Source organism: Patella vulgata, chromosome 3, assembly GCF_932274485.2.
Source record: "Patella vulgata chromosome 3, xgPatVulg1.2, whole genome shotgun sequence".
NCBI classification, from domain to species: domain Eukaryota; kingdom Metazoa; phylum Mollusca; class Gastropoda; family Patellidae; genus Patella; species Patella vulgata.
The window spans coordinates 53723366-53743648 of NC_065881.2; the positions used below are offsets into that span (position 1 = coordinate 53723366).

At 34.9% G+C, this 20283-nt stretch overlaps 1 protein-coding gene across 1 annotated transcript in view; it reads left to right on the forward strand.

The window, feature by feature from the left end:
• LOC126814855 (nitric oxide-associated protein 1) overlaps positions 1–20283 on the forward strand; it is a 42290-nt gene that overhangs the window by 1594 nt on the left and 20413 nt on the right. The window contains exons 3-7 of the mRNA XM_056099280.1: positions 501–629; positions 2428–2598; positions 6288–6514; positions 6964–7095; positions 7373–7489. Coding sequence (XP_055955255.1) covers positions 501–629; positions 2428–2598; positions 6288–6514; positions 6964–7095; positions 7373–7489 — 776 coding nt within the window. The remainder of the gene's footprint in view (positions 1–500; positions 630–2427; positions 2599–6287; positions 6515–6963; positions 7096–7372; positions 7490–20283) is intronic.

Sequence of the window (20283 nt, forward strand, 5' to 3'; positions counted from 1 at the left end):
AGTGTCAAATCTTCTCTTGTCAATGCATGTGAAAAAGCGGGACTGAATAATTATAATAATATTAAACATGTGGCTTTAATTAGTGCTAAGACTGGTTATGGAATAGAGGAATTGATAGACAGATTATTAGTCAACTGGGGAATAAATGGTATGGATGAATGGGTTACGATAATAATTAAATAAAGTAGAACACCTAAGTAGGCTGAATAGAAACTTAGAAAGGGTATTTTATTGTTTTTTTTTGATAGAAATCCAATTTTATTACAAGCTTTTTTGTGCAGACCATTTTGCCAATATTCTACACATGTTATATTATGGGGTAATCGGTGAAAGTGTAGTGTCTACACAATGATCATGTAGTGTCTAATCAGTGATCAAGTAATCAGTGATCATGTATTTTTGTAGTGTCTAATCAATGAACATGTAGTGTGTAGTGCCTAATCAGTGAACATGTAGTGTATAATATCACTGGTGTCTAATCATATTGACTATATTTTCAGGCGATGTTTATTTACTTGGTAGTACAAACACAGGAAAGTCAACACTGTTCAATGCATTATTACAATCTGACTATTGCAAGTCACATGTCAGAGATTTAATTCACAGAGCTACAACATCAATTTGGTCAGGTACAGTACCTCTCAAATTTTTCAGACCAGAATTGCGTGAACACCGCGAAAAAAACCACTAAGAAATCGCTAAGATTTCACGGGGAATTTCCACTCAATTCCTCCTCGAATTTCCACCACGATTTGCTCGAAATACTTTTATACGGTAGCAGGAATGTTGTTATTTCTCGAAGTATTACTAAATGTTCACATTTACTGATGGCCCAAAACTAGTCATGCTTGGAAATACATGTACATGTAGCTAAGGTTTCATCGAGTTTATCGGTAGTGTATTACTTTCACGAAGTATTTCACTCTTTCCTATGTTTCCTATTTTCCGATAGCCGTGAATGTCTTCATTTATGGCATTTGTAAGTTCTACTTTCCTACGTAGAGGAGACAACTTAAATCAATTCCACTGTACGAACGTTTCAATATATCAAAATCAGTAATAGATCTACATGAATACATTATAAACTACCTGTTCTCTTTTGCCGAAATTAAGTTCGTTCGTTCACTTCCACCATAGACAACCGAAATTAAGGAAATCTTTATCCATTTATATTCCAAAGAGTAATGCACTACGTGTATAAAACTCGTTCACTTGGCGAATGAATACATATCAAATAAGTCCCCTAATCTGTAGAATATATATTACACGCGACGTGGTAATCCCGCAGGCCTTGATAACATTGAAACTGTTCACTGCCTTGAATGGGGCTTATTTGATTCTAGAGACAAACTCAAATATAAGTGGGGCTACTACATGGAAAATACAGAACACTTTTTCTTTTTTGCCCACTGTACAAGGAAGAACGAATCCATACCAGGGATAAACTCCCTTACCATTTCCACAATATTTCAGCAATTCTTGACAGAAACCCCAATGTAAACGATTGTGAAAACCAGGCCTGTTTTGAAATTGTTCATTCGTATATTAGTGCTACAAAAAGTTTCAAACTGATAAAGTAGTGATGTAATCGATTAAAATCCCAAAACTACCGATATAGATTGCCGGTGAATGTTGGATTATTATACATGTACACGTTTTCGTGGCAACATTAAAATTTATTGTAGACAATATTAGTTTGACCCTAGCTTCCTCGCTCAAGATTAACATACATGTATTCAACTTAAATAAAGTAAATTTTTCTTCAACATGATAGAATCGGGACCATATCGACACACAAGCGATTCACCATATTTCACCGCAAAATTCTGAGATCCACCGTAAAACTCTGTGATCCACCGTGAAACTCTGTGATCCACCGTGAAACTCCGTGATTTGGCACAGTAGCGATTCGCTAAGGATGTCCCGCGAAACTCAGCGTTTTTCCGCTGTGTTCGGCGATTCTAGTCTGAAACTCTAGCCGTGTACTGTGTATTTTTAAAAAGTGTTCCCGAAGAACAGAAAATCAAATTGTCGTTACACGCTATATGAGTACATGTATGATTAACTACATATGACAAATTACATGCAACTCTTTACTTAAAGTATAGTTGATGGATAGAAGAATCCTTAAAAGCGCAATGAAGATCAGATCTCAGGAATACGTTTGGGGATCAAAATAAAATATAAAGAAAGTATAGGTGAACATCTCCAAGCAATGATCTTGACAAAACTATTAAAAGAAGAGTATTATAATCCAGGAAGCATTTCAGGTTGATAAAGGGCTTACACTGAGTCTGAAAATGCATCCTTAAAAAACTACTCCTCTTCTAATACAGTATTGTCACAGTCGTTACTTGGAGAGTATCTATACTTTAATAACTGTTTGATATTTTGTTTTGAGTTTTTCTGTCTTGTTTAATATAATAGGTACAACATTGAATCTGTTAAAGTTTCCCATCATGAACCCTGAACCATGGAAATTAGTAAAACGAAGAGTGAGATTGTTGAAAGCAAAGTCTGAAGAAATGGAAGAAAAAAAGATAGAAAAACGAAGTACAACAGTAGAAACAAAACCTTATTCTGAAACCATTTTAACAGGTTAATAAACAAAACTTTTTAAACGGCAGTCCTTCATTTTTTTCATACTTAAAGCCTTTAACCGTAATCGTAAAACAATGACATTAAAATATTGGACATATTCAAATGGCATATAACGATCTGTATTTTCTTCTCGACTTGTACAATACAAGGCTTTCACTTCAAGAGGGTTGGGTGGCCAAATAGTTAACTTGTGCGCCTCGCATCATATGGTCTGTCATTGAGTCAAGTGGCATGGTTTTGATTCCCAGCTTATACGTGACAAGGAGTAGGGTTGCCTGTCAAACCTCGTGGGTTTTCTCCAGGTTCTCCAATTTCCTCCCACTGCTAAATACCCCTATGCGCAAGCAAATTAATGAAATAAAATTGAACTATGTGTTAGTTCTGAAATGACCTAGTTTGTGTTGAATAGACATTAAACCCCATTTCTGTCAGTGGACATTAAACCTCAACCTCTCTCTCTCTCTCTCTCTTCAGAATTTTGCTATCTGTCCAATTTTGACTTATTCTTTTTCTCCTCAGATTAGCAACTGGTACATTATGCACTTGTAACAGGAGACTATGAATAAAAAGTATTATATTGATTAACATGGTATCTTTTCATCATTGATTTGTTTATACTTGAGTCTAGAGTTTTCTCCCTTAGACCTCAAATCCTAATGGCTTTACAGATCCGTTTAGCTCAAGGTGTTGTCTCAGTTTTCACAGGATGCCCTAAATTAAATTGGGTTTAAGTATGTAAATCAGACCTCAAAATGTGTCTAATTAACCATTAGCCTATTGACATTATCTGAAAATTTCAAATTAAAATATTGAGTCCTTCAGAGATGACCGACCGCTAGATTGGCTTAAAATTATGTAACACTTTTAAAGTATGTCATAATTAAATTGTATGTGTGACTTGATGACCTGGTGCTGGTACGTTCGGGCATTTTTATGCGCGAACTCTTAGTTTTTTTTTTACTGGCATGCGCACAGGTACTATTTCTTTATCTTTTAACAAGTACCCAAATCGGGGATTTCGTGCGGAGGTAGTTCGGAGGTAAACAGTCTGTGAAGTACAACACTTGCTACTGTACCTGTGTATCGCTAATTATAAACCGAATGTGTGAAGACAGTTCATACATATCACTCAAAAATTTTTCAGTACAAACTCAGTTGATTCACGCTCGATTTGCTACTAAACAAACCCATCGGTTTATTTTCTCAACAGTGTGACCCGAAGTGACCGCGGATTTATTGACCTTGTATGAACTTATCCATAGCTATATCCTTACACCGAGAGAAATTATCTAGTCTCGGTGAAAAGAACCATGGTCATCTGGTAGAAAATTACTTTTGTATTTTTTGGAACGGAAAACAGTGTTTTTAGAAGCAAACTAACCTGCCGCACATGAGGAAGTCATTATACTAATAATAAAAGGCGAGACCTCTTTTTGCGGCGCAGGCTTATCACTGAGTAGTAAACCGTCCACAAACAATAATATAGGAAGCCTAGTGACGAGTGTTGTGGTAAGTAGGCTATAGACTATAGGTTTGAGTCGAGATTACTCGCTTTCAGTTTACTCTGTTTTTGCGATAACCAATTATGTGAGAAATACCATACTGACATTCGGTTTTTAAAAGTTGTACGTGAACTAAATGCGTTTGTTAGATACTGACAGAGCAGCCCCGAGTCAAACAATCGCCGCCCGAGCTGTCTTCGTCAGCTAGTTTCACAATATCGTGCAATAGGTGTATTAATGTGATTTTTAGGTTTAATCCGCAAACAATGCCAAAATAGTGTTTTCAATGCTTACAGAAAACTGAAATTTAAAAAAAAAAATTTTTATGAGGGTGACCCTCCCACACACTCCCTATCGAGCTGCCGCTCGGTCTGCACAGCCTCATGCCTGGCACATACTGTCAACATTGTATATTTTTCCATTTCCGCCCTTCCCCCCCACAATATATATTTCACGGCTACGTTGCGACGGTACCAGCATACCCAGTTGTTGACACCCATTACATCACTCCTGTCTAACAAATCATAAAGCTGTGGTGTTACGGTGGCGGCATAGTATTTCACCGTAACACCACAGCCACTCTAACCAGTCATAATACATCTAACTATCCCTTTACAGCACTTCACTCCCTACACATTTCCCCTCGTCCTACTTTCCCAAACGTCAACAACACATCTCATACATCCAGTTCGCTGATTAACCCTTGTACCACGTCTACTGGATAATCAGTTTGTTAACAACTACTATAACCTGGGCAAGAATAAACAATGTTGCCCAGATGCTTATGCAGCACAAAGTATGGGGACTTTGGCCATCTCCAAATGAATTTGGAAAGTTATAAAGATACACAGAGCTTCATATAATTGCACAGGTCTAGAATTAAAGTGCCTTTCACCCTCAATAAACCAGTTTTGTTTACCATAATGTATCTAGAACATTCTTCTATAATGGATTATTGATTTGATATTTAAACCAAGACTAAATAAAATACTGTAATGGAGATAGATCTTTACACTTTAACTGTGTACAACATACCTCTTTGTCGTTTGAGATGGTGCTCAACAAGTTTTCTCTTCACTACCAGAACAGTAACATCTGCGTCATCTTTGTATTATTTACTTATTTGAAGCTTTTTAGGAAAAACAAAGATTTTTTTATACACCCATATTGATATGTAATTGTATATTGTTGTCAGCCCTATCTGTCCGTCTTATGTTCACTATTGCTTCTGGACGCTCTAGAAATTAATACACAATGTTTATGAGACAAAAATGTCTGATTTTTACCAATTTTGCTGCCATGTAAATACTGTTAGAGTTATTGCCCTTGACCAATTTGAAAAATCTTGTAGATACTGTAGAGGCCAAAGTTAGAATGTATAAACAGTGTTTATGTTCTCGAGAACAAGAAAGCCTGTTGATTTCAGTGATTTCAGACTACTGTTGGCATTATGGCCCTTGATCCCTTTGAAAAATCTTGTTGACAATCTTTTCGATTCCCCAGTTGTACGTGACAAGGAGTAGGGTCGCCTGTCCAACCTCGTGGATTTTCTCCGGGTCCTCCGGTTTCCTCCCACTACAAAAGACCCCTATGCGCAAGTGAATTATTGAAATAAAATTGAACCATGTGTTAGTATCGAAATGACCTAGTTTGTGTCGCATGGACGTTAAACCCATTTCTTTCTCTCTCTCTCTGTTGACAATCTTATAGAATAGGCTAATTTATTCATCCGATTTACATTATGCACTCTTTGATTACTTCCATAGTTATTGCCCTTAATAACTTGGAAAGGAAAAAGGCTTGTGGATGATCAAGATGCTAGAGTTATCTTTCGATTGTCTTTAAATTCAACAGAGGGCATACTTGATTAATGATTGGTATACATTGCCTGAGGTGGCGCAAAGACGGAGCAGGACTTGTTTTCAAGATGGTCAATTTTGAAAACTTTCATCTGTGTGAAATGTCTTTTGGATATTTTTCAAAGAAATAAAATTGTTTTGTGAAAATTCCCATATAAGTTGCATTTTACTGCTACAAATTTATCATAATTGTTCGTATTTGATTATAATCTCACTCATAGTTCAAAGATGCTGATGACTTGGCTGCTATAGGCGTGTTTTTGGATGCCTGACAGCCTATCTTATCATTTTCATGCTGTTCATATTTGTTTGTTTTTTTTTAAAGCAAATATAGAGGCCACTGATTTACGAGGTGATTTAACTATTGAAAAAGAAGCAGAAGAAGACAATAAAGTAGAATTTGTTGGATTTGAGAGAACCAAATCTGGAGAAGTTATTGACAATATTAAAGATAGTGATAACATTGAGAAAAAGAAATATAGTGATTTAGAAAAACAGTTTATAAATGTACGATGGTTATATGATACACCGGGTGTCATTAAAACGGAACAGGTAACATTTTTTAAAGTAACAGTATGTGATTTGCATTTTGTCGTAGAATATCAAATTTCTCACAGTTCTATCCACTCTACTATGTACTATGATTAATTATTTAACATTTAATTAATAAAACAAAATCAAAATATCATAGCCACATAATCCCTGGCTTGGATTCAATCAGATTAAAAACAGGCCCATCAATTAGATTAGCAAACATGTTAAGATGGCGACAATTGTGGACAGTTCAACTTCCATGAAATGTAGAAGGGAGAAGCATAGATAATTTTGCTGTATCATATCTTTCTAAATACACCATTAACAAATCTCTCTCTCTCCCCCTCTCTCTCTCTCTCTTTCTCTTATTTTGTAAATTAGTGACAATGTCATTGTGCGAAACGATTAGATATATTATGTTACCTTCACTGATTATTGTATTTTACAAACGTTACTTTTTTCTTTAGATTGTTAATTTATTAAAACCAGAAGAAGTTAAATGTATAACACCTAAGAAACGTTTAATACCAAGAGTATTTATGTTAAAACCTGGAGAAGTCATGTTTATAACTGGTCTTAGCAGATTAGACTATATTCAGGTTTGTTTTTATTTTCTATTTATGTGACACTTAATCCAAAATTGTTAGCTACATGAAAACTACAGGTGATATATATAAGATATTAAATTCCAGATGGACTCCTGCCACCACCATAATATTTCCAAAGAAATATTTTTAGAGGGCAAAATATTACTTCATTACAACTAACCGATTTTGTAGGCAAACATGCTATATTCATTCAATGTTCATTGATGAATTTATACAAAACTTTAATTTGATTGCATAATTATAATAGAATATAATTTTGTCTTTTAAGGGCCAGAATCCTATAGCCATTACAGTATTTACAGATATGAGTCTACCAGTTATTACACTTAAATCAAGTGATGCTGATTCTTATTATAGTAAACATATAGGTGGAAGCAAACTAAAAGTAAATATTCTTTATACTTACTTCTCATTAATTAATTTAGATCACTGATAAAAAAATCTCTAGTAGACAATGTCTAGATATTTAATGTTTCAAAAATGTAGTTAAAAACATTTTCCTTTGTATTCTCTTAATATCTTGTTCATACCCGCTGTCTATAAAATTTCAAATTACCTGACTTAGAAACATTTGAATGACTGTTTTTTCGCACACAATATACATTTCTATATTACCATATAGTTTGTCATTGAGTCATGTGGCGAGTTTTCACTCCCAAGCTTGTACATGACAAGGAATAGGGTCACTGCCCAACCTCGTGGGTTCTCTTCAACAACAGCATCAACAGGTAATAATAAATGATGTTAAGTCAGATCCAGTAATCCTTATCTGTCGAGTACCCCAAGGATCAGTCCTTGTTGTGTTGTTCTGGCTGTACCTGTCATTTCTGACCAATGTTATTTCTGAACACTGCATTGACCACCTTTCATACACTGATGAAACACAGCTTGTGTCATCGTTCAAGACGAGTCAGATCACCCCTGCTCTAAACAACATAGCCCTTATAAGACAGAAGCAATAATTTTCAGAATATGGAAGCAGTTAGAGGAACTTAGAGTACAACAAGTGTAACTATTAGGGATTCTACCTTTCAAGTTTCTCATACCGTTCTATGAAAGGTGCTCTATTTAATTGCTGAAGGTTGGGTACTATCGTCCAGTCATCTTGTGCACAAATTAGTCCAATTAAATAGAATAATGTTGACGTAAAACGGTAATTGTCCCGCCCTAATAGCTCACGCATCTATACTTTCTATATAAGAAAGAGCAGGGTTAAATATCCCTTCAGGCATCATGTGGGCTTCCTACAGAGACATACCATTAGCTGCCTCGGCTTACAGGCCGGGCAAGAACATCTTGTAGGTCTACCAAGAAGTGTGCGGCTCTTGCCACCTTTAGGACTCTAAGGCATTTTCGGACATCATTTAGTATTCTCAGAAGGGTGCTCCCACAGACATCATTTAGTATTCTTAGAAAAACGTACTCTCAGCCTCTGGATCGAGACTGGAATAGAGACAGTGTAGTGTTTCAGCCGTTGGGTCTGAGTTCTAGGCTTGTTAAACTCAGACTGTAGATATTATAATAACTCCTAATGTACTATCATAGATGTTGTAGTTTCCTGTATTTGATATATAAACATAGTTATAAACCAACAAAGTGTTGCAGACTTAATTGATCATATACACAACGTGGAAGTCAGAGTTAATTCATCTATTTAACAACACCGTAGTGTCACACTTTGTGTGGTCCTTGATTCATGTCTTATCATAGAGACTCTAGTCGATTGTCTGTGTAGGTCGTCTGTGTAGATGGGTAACTTCCAATTGCGACATATTGAACATACATTATTCAAGAGGTAAATCTGCCTATTGCGGGTCTTTCTTAAGGCCGGAAATGTTATATAAGCTATTAATTAGACTTCAAGAGGTAAATCTGCCTATTGCGGGTCTTTCTTAAGGCCTGAAATGTTATATAAACTATTAATTAGACTTTTATTAACATGACAAGACCATAATCAATTCTCGATGCCATCAGATATCTCTGTTATATAAACTATTAATTAGACTTTTATTAACATGACAAGACCATAATCAATTCTCGATGCCATCAGATATCTCTGATATTAAGTAGATTAGAACGGTTCAGCCATATTTTGATTTAATCTAAAAATGGTGAAGCAGGGCTAAGCTTCGAACAACCAGTTAATGCACACATCTTGTTAAACCTTCAAAAGCTAATATCTTCACTCGGAATGGAGCAATTTAAATTTTCAATATACTAATTTTGCATTATCTATTTTCAAACTATTATAGTAACAATGGCCAGCCCTGTATCTAAATCTTACATAATGTATCTTTAAGGATATTAGAAACTTTATAACTACAGATGCCACTAAATCATTAGTTCATTCACTTCCCCCTAAAAAATGGACTACTGTAACAGCTTACTAGTTGGTAGTACACACCCCTTACACAATTCTTAATCGATTGTCTTGAAAACTTTTCATACTTATACCTTATGCCATAAGGATGACCTCTTTTATTTTTGGTGCATGCTTGACCCCTTGGAATAGAGCCATGCCCAATTTTTGTGTGTGTGCCTGTGTTTCGCCTACAGGCCGTATTTCTTAACAGATCCTTTTGAAACTTTAGTTAGTTAGTGTTAGTTGTATTTTACGTCCGCTTCCACCGAGGTGATATCGCAGACAATGACGTGTTATGTGTACAAGGTGCATTAATTTACAATGTGATTAGTGAGAAATATTAGGATGGTTAGGTTTTCATATATATGTACATAGGACAATAAACAACAGTAGGATAACATGTGCAAAGGACGAAACAGGTGCCAGTAGACATTTACAAACATGCGATTTGACGGAACAGACGTGGACAAAGACGGACATTTTCACAGACATAGACATATTATGTACATATATATATATTTTGGGTCGATTGGGTTGGTCTGGTCGTTCTGTCCGGTAGAATGGCAGGGCGGTGCAACTCTACCTTGGGGCTTTGTTGGTGAGTTTGAGTCCTGGTCCATTCTTCCTTCCATTTGGGTATGTTGTCCGGTATGGTAGCGTTTTTACATCTTTATTTATGTTATTCATTCCTTTTATTGTTGGTTCTCTGAAGGAAGAATCCAGCACCTGAAAAAGAAAGCTAGAGAAAAGAGAGTATCTGATCTTACTGTGATTTTTTGGTTATTTCGTCTGGTAAGGCTTCGTGGGGGGGGGGGGGCGGGGAATCATTTTAAACTAATAATAAAAATAATAAGTGAGAGTAAAAGAAAATAGAGTGTTAACTGAATTGCAGATAAATAATAAGAATAATAAATAGATATTAATGGTAATAATGAGAATAATAAATTACTCATGAATTATGTTAATGGTAGATTAGTGGTTTTATTATAAATGTAGGGAGGTTTACGCTTCCTTCTAGAGGACATTTTTGCGCTCCATCCTACTGTTGATTAATTGGTTTTATTAGTTGGTAGATTAATGGTTTTATTATAGATGTAGGGAGGTTTACGCTTCCTTCTAGAGGACATTTTTGCGCTCCACCCTACTGTTAATTGATTGGTTTTATTAGTTGGTAGATTAGTGGTTGTATTATAGATGTAGGGAGGTTTACGCTTCCTTCTAGAGGACATTTTTGTGCTCCACCCTACTGTTAATTGATTGGTTTTAGTTGGTTTATTAATTTTATCGGAGTTATATTAGTTGTGTAAGGCGGTTTACGCTTCCTTCTAGAGGACATTTTTGCGCTCCATCCTACTGTTAGTTGGTTTTATTAGTTGATTTATTAATTATATCGGAGTTATATTAGTTGTGTAGGGCGGTTTACGCTTCCTTCTAGAGGACATTTTTGCGCTCCACCCTACTGTTAAATGATTAAATTCAGTATTTTATATATATCGGAGTTATATTAGTTGTGTGGGGCGGTTTACGCTTCCTTCTAGAGGACATTTTTGCGCTCCACCCTACTCTTTAATTGATTACATTCATTATTTTATATATTTGGTCATCCCTATGTTCTCAATAAAATCCCAGACAAGTTGTGATGTCCAGTGTCTATCGTCGGGTTGTGGAGAAAGGAGTGATTTGAGACAGAGGGTGTTTCCCCTCTCTGCTAGATTCTTAATTACAGATTGACGTTCTTTGCTCAATTGATTGCAGTCAATTAGCAGGTGAGACGTGGTCGCGATTTGTCCACATGGGCATTTAATTGGATTGAAGGTGAAGTCTTTTATTACGTTTATCGTTTTAAGCCTCGTGATGAGTTTGCATATTTTGATTGATGGATGATTGGTGTAAACCTTGTCTACAAGATTGCTATCAATTTGATAGCGATGAGTATTCTCTTGTTTTAGACTTTTGAAACTTTGCATACCTATTCCTTATATTCTAAGGATGATTCCTATTGTTTTTTGGTGAATGCCTGAGCCCCAGGGAAAGAGCCACACCCATGTTTTCTTTGTGTGTCTGTGTATTGCCCACAGGCCACAATTCTTAATAGATCTTCTTGAAACTTGGCATATATATTCCTCATAACCCTAGGACGGCAACTGTTGATTTTGGTGCATGTCCCGCCACTCCCAATTTTTGTGTTTATTGTATACAGGCCACAATTCTGAATGGATCAGCTTGGAACTTGGCATATGTATTCCTTATAGCCTAAGGGTGGCAACTATTGATTTTGGTGCATGCCACGACCCCTAGGGGCAGAGTCACGCCCAATTTATGTGTTTATGGTTCCGCCTCCCCCACCTTTGGGTGGTGCCACACCCACTTTTTGTTAATATTTTGTCTGTAAATGATATATAGGCTTCAGTTATTAACATATTTGGATCCAATTCGGAATGACCCATCATAGGGTTGTACTGAAATTCAGAATGAATCATCTTGGAACTTAGCATATTTATAAATATATGCCCACAGTTATGTGTGGACGTATATTGTCATCGCTCCTAACCGCCCGGACGTCCATCTGTCCACCCACGTTTGTTTGTGGACCCTCTACAGGCCACAATTTTTTATCAGATTTTGACGAAACTTGAAATATTGGGTTATTTCACATATCGACTGAGGGTATTAGGGTAATATTTGTCTTAAACACCGACATCAATGTTAAATCTATCCTAATTGATTTCACCTATAAGACAATGGTTTAGCCCTTGCATTACATTTTACAAACCGGCATTCATTTTGTGCAATGTTGTCAAACGATTCGGACTGATCAGTTTGTAGAAAATATGGATGAAAAAGAAAACGTAGATTCTGACAAAGAATTATTTAAAGCTAGAAAAAGTGCAGATTTATGTAGAAAATATTTAACAAGAATTTAATGTACTTGGATATTTTGGATTGTGAGGAAGATACAAATGATACACGCTTTTCAATTTCGAGTGACAAGACGTCATTGAATGTGCCAACAATGCCTGCGCAAAAATCAGTGGGCTGTGAACTTTTTTAACAGTTGGTCAGTGTGGCAGAATATTAAATATGATGTGAACGAAAAATCCTGTGTGCGCTGGAAGATATGAGTATATAAGATCTCATTTTGTGGATGTCTAGATATGTCATGGAAGTAAGCAAAATAAAATGATAAATATTATTATTACCCACTGAATTCCGTATTTAGTTATGGGAATAGTTTCACGTTTACGGATTATGAATAAAACTGATGTGGATATACTATACAATCTAGAATTTGAGTTTCAGACAAGTTCTTGATGGTCAGATGAAGAAACTAAGTAACATGGGCCTGACAAAGCTCGTCATGCGAATCATTTGACAACATTGTACAATAAGTGAATAAAATGCTAACAGAAAGAATTTGTGTCCTTTTTCTTTGCAAAGTCCATAAACCTGTTGTGACATCATCGAACCTAGGGACGATATCAGATATCGCCCTCTGATGACGTCACAACAGGTTGATACGTTTCATAACATTCATGGGAGATCAAAGGAAATAACATCCCATGGTGTGTAAAAGTAAATAATACCAAGGTCTTGGGCTCCAGAGGTCACAATTTTTATCCGATTTTGATCAAACTTAAAATATATGTTTATATCCCAAAGATCTTCATTCCTTTCGATATTCATGCATACCAAACCGTAACTTCCTGGATTATGACACCTGATTGTAGAAAAAGTCATGTTTTTAGCTTGTGGGCCCTCTAGAGGTCACAATTTGTATCTGATTTCAAAAAGCGTTGAAATATATCAGTGTTACACTCTAATTAATGATGGTCGAGTTCGAATTTCGTGAAAATCTGACGGAAACTGACCGACAAATTGACCGCTCCTTGCACGCAAATAGCGTAAAAGTATGTAATAACAAGGTTGCGGACCCTCTAGAGGTCACAATTTGTATTCGATATTGATGAAACTTAAAATTTATGTTTATATCCCAAAGCTCTTGGACAATAATTACCTGGATTATGGCGCCCAAATGTATGGAAAATCTAGTTTCTTGCTTGTGGCATCTCCAGAGATCATAATTTTTATCCGATTTAAAAAAAAGGTCATGGACCCTGTAGAATGAAGCTTTAAATATATGTTGATATCCCAAAGATCTAGGTTTCTTTTGATACTTATGCGTACCGGATTGTAACTTCCAGGATTATGGCCCCTGATTTTATCTAAAATCAATTATTTTTTTTTAGCTTGTTCTCTGTCCAACTCTTGGAAAATGTTTGCGTATCTTGCCTGGCAACCGCTGGTTATAGTAAGTGCAGGAGAACCACACTATACACAAACAAACTAAGGTAAAATCCAGGCACACAACACACAGACATTGCAAGCAATAAAATATATGGATCTGATAAACTGTAGCCAAAATTTATTTTCTCTGCAAGTGTCAAGATTTGAGAAAACTTTTAACTTAGTGTATATTGTCCCATTAACATGTGTTCTACTTAATGACATCACTCTCTCAAGGTGGTAAACAAATGTGAATGGTATGATTTTATAAATAACTACCATGCATGTTTAGTACACAGTGTATAGTGTGTACTGAGTTTTCAGTTTGAATACATTTGTTAATTGGGATGGTATACTTTAGTTTTATGTACATAGACCTAATGTGGTCCTTTTGATGTTTATTAGGGGTCGGGTTACTAAAGCTGTACTAGGACGCACTACTAACCATAAATCAACCTGTTTATAAAAATGATATAGCTATACATTATAAGCTGTGTTAGTTTTTGCAATTATCTGGTACTATTCTGGAAATTTTAGAAAATTTTAGAAACTGTTCAAGACATCTTTTTACGATTTTATACACACTTTAATATATTACAGTAGTTGAAATTTTTGGCCACTATACATTTCTCAGATGAATAATTTATGTCTTTGTGGTATCAAAGTAGTCTTTTACTAATTATTGATTTCAAATACATTTTGTTTGTGTGTTAATCAAGTTCTTACCAAGCTTTAGCTGGTCTTGTCTTATTAAATGTAGTACAGTGGATATGTGATATAATAAAAACATCCAAACTATTCCCTAGCTTTCTATTAAAAGTATCAAATTTGGTGTCAAGGTCCTTTTGTTTATGCTGATCATTTTATCATTAATAGCCACTTATCATTTGATAAAATGTTAAATAATCAATATGAAACTACAGTCCTTTTATTTAAAAAATTTAAATAACACAAGTTAATTTTCGGAATATGTACTAACACATTCAATTGTACAAGATAAATAAATAAATACAAATATATGATATATATATATATAAACAGTATTTATAAAATAATTTGAAGATAAGTTGAAAACACCTTTTTATTACCAACATGTTTCACATACAATTATTTTCAAGGTAATGAACATATCTAATCAAATATTTAAGTTAAACTGGAAGTTTTTAGAGATGTCAGAGAAATTTAGAGGTTTCTAATACTGATAGTATAATATCATTTACTTCAATCAGTTTTGGAAAAGTGACATTTTTAGGTCTAAATTGATTAAAGTGGAAATTGTTATAAAAGCACCAGTTGGTACTTAATGACACTGGCCTATCCCTTCTTAAAAACGGGCATTACATCACACATTTCCATTTCAAAGGGAATATACCACTAACCACTTGTTAAACAGCTGTTTAAATGGTATGCAAATAGTTTTAGTAATACATTTTATTAATACACTACTAATTCTACACTCAATAATAGGCCTTTTTATACGCCCACATTTTCATGTGGACGTATATTGTCATCGCCCCTGTCCGTCCATCCATCCGTCCACAATTTGTTTGTGGACACTCTACAGGTCACAATTTTTATCCGATTTTGACGAAACTTAAAATATAGGTCAATCTCCCAAAGATCTGTGTTCCTTTTGATATTGGCATATATCAGACTATAATTTCATGGATTATGGCCCCTGATTGTACGAAAAATCACGTTTTTAGCTTGTGTGTGAACACTCTAGAGGTCACAATTTTCATCTGATTTTGATGAAACTTGAAATGCATGTTTATAACCCAAAGATCGTAACTTCCTGAATTAAGGCCCCTGGTTGTATGAAAAATTGCGTTTTTAGCTTGTGGTTCTGTAGGAAAGTTAGAGCAGAGAGAATTTTTTTGAAGAAATGTTTATTAGGTGACTTAGTCAGTATTTTGGACTTGGGTGGACTCACACCACGTTGTAGGTTATTCCCTATGATGTCATCAAATATGGCCACTGACAATTTCAATTTTATCCTACTTGCTATAGTTTTCTGTCAATGTCTATGAAATAAAGGCCAGAATGAAGCTGTCTATTCAAACGAAAGAGAAAAATATATTTATTATTAAACTTTTATTAATTTTTCACGAAAACTCATACTCAATTCAATGTGGCGATCTTCAACAAGTTCTGGAGAGCGTTATCTCGTAATCAGTGTGTTTTAGTGGTGGGGGAATAACTCTTTGTTTAAATTCTTCAAACACGGTGATAGAGGCGAAATGTGCTGAAATAACTAAGTTTCGGAGAGCGTTATCTCGTAAACCCCCCTCAAAAATGTATTTTTCATGCCAGCTATTTCGTAAGATGACTTTTAGCTATAAGGTTTTTGATAAAGTTTAAAGATTAATTTTGAAAATCCAATACAGCAGCAATTCAAAATAACAGCCAAAATGGAATCCAAAATGGCAGATTTTAAGTTGTATGACTTGTAATATATGTCTTATAGCCTAAAGGCTACGGGTTTTGAGGTTGCAGAGTTCAATTTCTATCCAAAAAACTAATTATGAATAGCCCAGATTGGGTAAATTTAAAACGACAATGAAAATATAATCCAATATGGCGATTTTTGTTCTTTTGGATATTCCTTCAAAAATAAATTAATTTCCAATGAGATTGTCTGTTATTCATTTCACAAGTTCTTGTGATTGCCACAACAATATTGTTTTTCATCAGCAATGGACACTAGACAAAACAATAGGCAGAAATGAATCTGTGGTTAATGTCGGTCCAAATGATACCCCAGGGGCAGAGTGATCCTTTCTACGTAAGGGCAGGGGTCTGGTGAGGTTCTCTCCAAACAGGCGCAAAATTTCTTTAGAAAAACTGACTGTAAATTGTGCTTTATAGAGTATATCTTGGTGTTACTAGCTTCTGCACATATTTAACTTGCGGCAACCTTAGCAATTCATCAAAAAACAACGTAAATTCATGAACTTTAACTAGTTTATGGACCCCTGAAACTACCATAATCCTGTTCAGCCCATCCCTAAAAAGGGAGGAGAAAGATAGGATGTTAAAACGTGTTGCAAATTTCTGCATTACTGGATTACTTAATTAATCATCAGTAGAAATACGCTATATAAAATGATAAATCGTATATTATTTTACAGGTACAAAATAGAAAAATAGATATGTTTCCGTTTGATCCAATAAACAATTTATTGTCATTTCATGCAGACTGATATGGTGTTCAAACATGTTGCAAATTTTTGTATTACATGGTAGGCCTTAAATTATCATATAAATTAACACTTGGTATTTTGATCGAGTATTTTACAGCAATAAGAGCGTTTCCGTTTAATCGAAAATTCCAACAAACAATTTAATTTTAGTTCGAGTGGTACAGGTGGTAGATAATATTTAAATGTTGTTTAAATGCGTATTTTTTCACAAACTTATTATGCAGATAGATGTTTATATGGAAGATCCACTTGGATATAAAATACAATTTGTGTGAAATAAGCGTCCTGAATACAATGCAACACAGGAGGCTTATGAAATTTTACAGTCTAGTAGTTTATTCATCCCTTGAATTTGTGAAATTAAGAACATTTTGCCACCAAAGCTGGTTTGAGTACTGTTTGATGCCAAGTGAATATACCCTTTTCTGCGTGCCCAGTTTGCGATATATTAGTATGTTTACGGTAATAACATGTCTTAAAATGTTTCTATTATAAAGGTAACAATTATTATCGTTTTAGACTCTTGAGCGCCCACAAGAATTTTCACAGGGAATAAATTTTAAGTCAATCCGATATTAACCTAAGTCCCTAAAGCGTTTGTGGACGCCGTACAGACGGATGGGGACGATGTCTACAACTTCAATATTTTGGAGAACACGTGCCGACATTAAAACCCTACACATGACTCTCCCCTGCCAATCATATCCGAGATTTTCATGGTTAACTCCACATGGGCACTTTATACGACGTCATTGTGGAATAACCTACCACGTGCTGAGTGTCCACCCAAGTTCAAAATACTCAAACTTTCCTACAGAACCATAGTCAGATCTGGATTACTCTAGAGGTCACAATTATTATCTGACTTGAAAAACTATTACACTGTAATGATGGTTGAATTCGAATTTTGAAAAAAAATTGGACCAAATCTGCCGGACAAAATGGCTGCCCCTCGTACATGATTGGTGTAAAAATATGGTATATCAAGGTTGTGGACCCGCTAGAGGTCATCCGATGTTGATGAAATTTGAAAATCAGACCAAAACTGCGGGACAAAATGGCCACCCCCTGTCCGCAAATAGTGTAAAAATCTGGTATATCAAGGTTGTGCACCATTTCTGATTTTGATGAAACTTGAAATACATGTTTATAACCCACAGACTTGGTTCCTTTGGATATTTGCACATATCGGATCGTTACTTCCTGAATTATGGCCCTTGATTGTACAAAATTTAGAGGTCACAATTTTTATCAGATTTAAAAAAAACATATGAATATATCACCATTACACACTAAGATCTTGGTTCCTTTTGATAATCGTGCATATCCTAACGTAATTTCCTGGATTATGGCCCCTGATTGTTCGAAAAGTCGCATTTTTAGCTTGTGGATTCTCTAGAGGTCAAAAAAAATTTCCGATTTTACAAACCATTTAAATATATCACCTTTCCACCATAATGAAGGTTGAATTCGAATTTCGGGAAATATAAAATGAAACTGCTCAACAAAATGGCTGCTCTTTTGTAAGCAAATTGTGTAAAAGTATGTAATACGAAGGTTGTGGACCCTCTAGAGGTCACAATTTTTATCCGATTTTGATGAAACTTGAAATGTATGTTCATAACCCCAAAATCTCGGTTCCTTTCGATATTCACGCATATCAAACAATATCTTCCTGGATTATGGCCCCTGATTGTACAAAAAATTACCTTATTGTTTTTAGCTCATTCTCTGTCTATCTCATGCAAAATGTGGGCGTATCTTCCATGGCAACTGCTTGTTAAACAAAAAAAGATATGTAAGGATGTATTATGTTGCCATCATCTTGTTATATTTTCACCTTTTTCACCCAACTGCTGGATAGATTTAGGTAGACTGGAGCAACTTTCAGACATATTTCTCTAATCTGCATGAATGATTGCATCATTAGATACAAAAATAATAATATTTTGATGAAATTTCAAATTGAACACAGTCTTGTTGGATTATGTTGACAGCATTTCTCTATTAAATAAAACAGTGCTTGAGAAAGGTGGGAGAAACCTCATTCAAATCCTGCCAAATAAAATTTCTAGTATCAATAACTTGTATTCCATATTATAATTTTGTCATGTATGAGTCAGTTACTAAATGATGCTTAAAGTAGCTAAGTCCGTAACTCAATATCATCCAAAATCTTCGACATTGAAAACACAAATTTTTTTGCAATTTTACCTGGAAAAGATGGGCATCTGATATCCAATATTTAAGACAAAATAAACATTTTACCATTGGTACACGAATCGTGTACCATAATGCGTTTCAGCGCCATTTGTAACAAGGTGCTCAAAGAATGAGGCTAGACATATTTCACAAGTCATGTCAAACGGTGATATCATATTCTTATTTGGAGAGCATGCGCAATAAATAATATCAGTGTTGACTGGAATAACCAGACACTAGAAACGGACTTGCGGTTGAGACTTCTGGTGTATTTCGCCGAACATAACTGATGACAATTCACAGTAAAACGGACACGATTGAATGTAAAACAGTTCATATAAATTCATATTACATTATTATATGTGTTGCGACCCATTTGTGCCAATTTCTAGGTCCAAAATATTAGCGATTTAGCTCCTTTAAACATCTCAGTATTTTATTGACAGCCTGAATTACAAAATATGAGCTGTTGGGTGTATGTCTCATTGCCTGATCTTCATTGATTGAAATAATATTTTATTAAAATGCTCATGTTTTATTGACAGCATTTCGACATTTTTATATGATTAATGACTACCTAGAGACTAGAAATCTAATTGACAAACAGGTTATAATTAGAGTACCCATGTATAATTCATTCATCAGTTATATTGGAACTTATGTTATATAGACAAAAACACCAAAATTCTTAATACATGAATCAGAATGGCCACACAAATATACACAGTTTAAAAGAAATTATTTATTCAATGATAAATACAGAAGAAGTGAAATATCAGTTAAAATAGTCAGATATTATCCAAGACACAGATTAGTACACACAGATCTAGAACCGTTGCATGAAAAAACTTTTAACAAAGAAATGTATTAAAAATGTGTCATAGTTCAGATTGCATGAGCAACCTCTAAAATCATAAAAATTCTATGTAGGCTAAATTATATGACTTGTGTCAGTATATTACGGATGGATTGGGAGGTTTTAAATTTTGAAGTCAAATTTGAAAATCTCTGATTAAACAGTATTATCAAATAAGGGCAAATTAAAGAAAGAAATTTGTTTGCTGACCTGTGCAGATTTCCAAAGTTGTAATGTCACTTTAATATAAGTAGAGTTTATGTATGGTATTA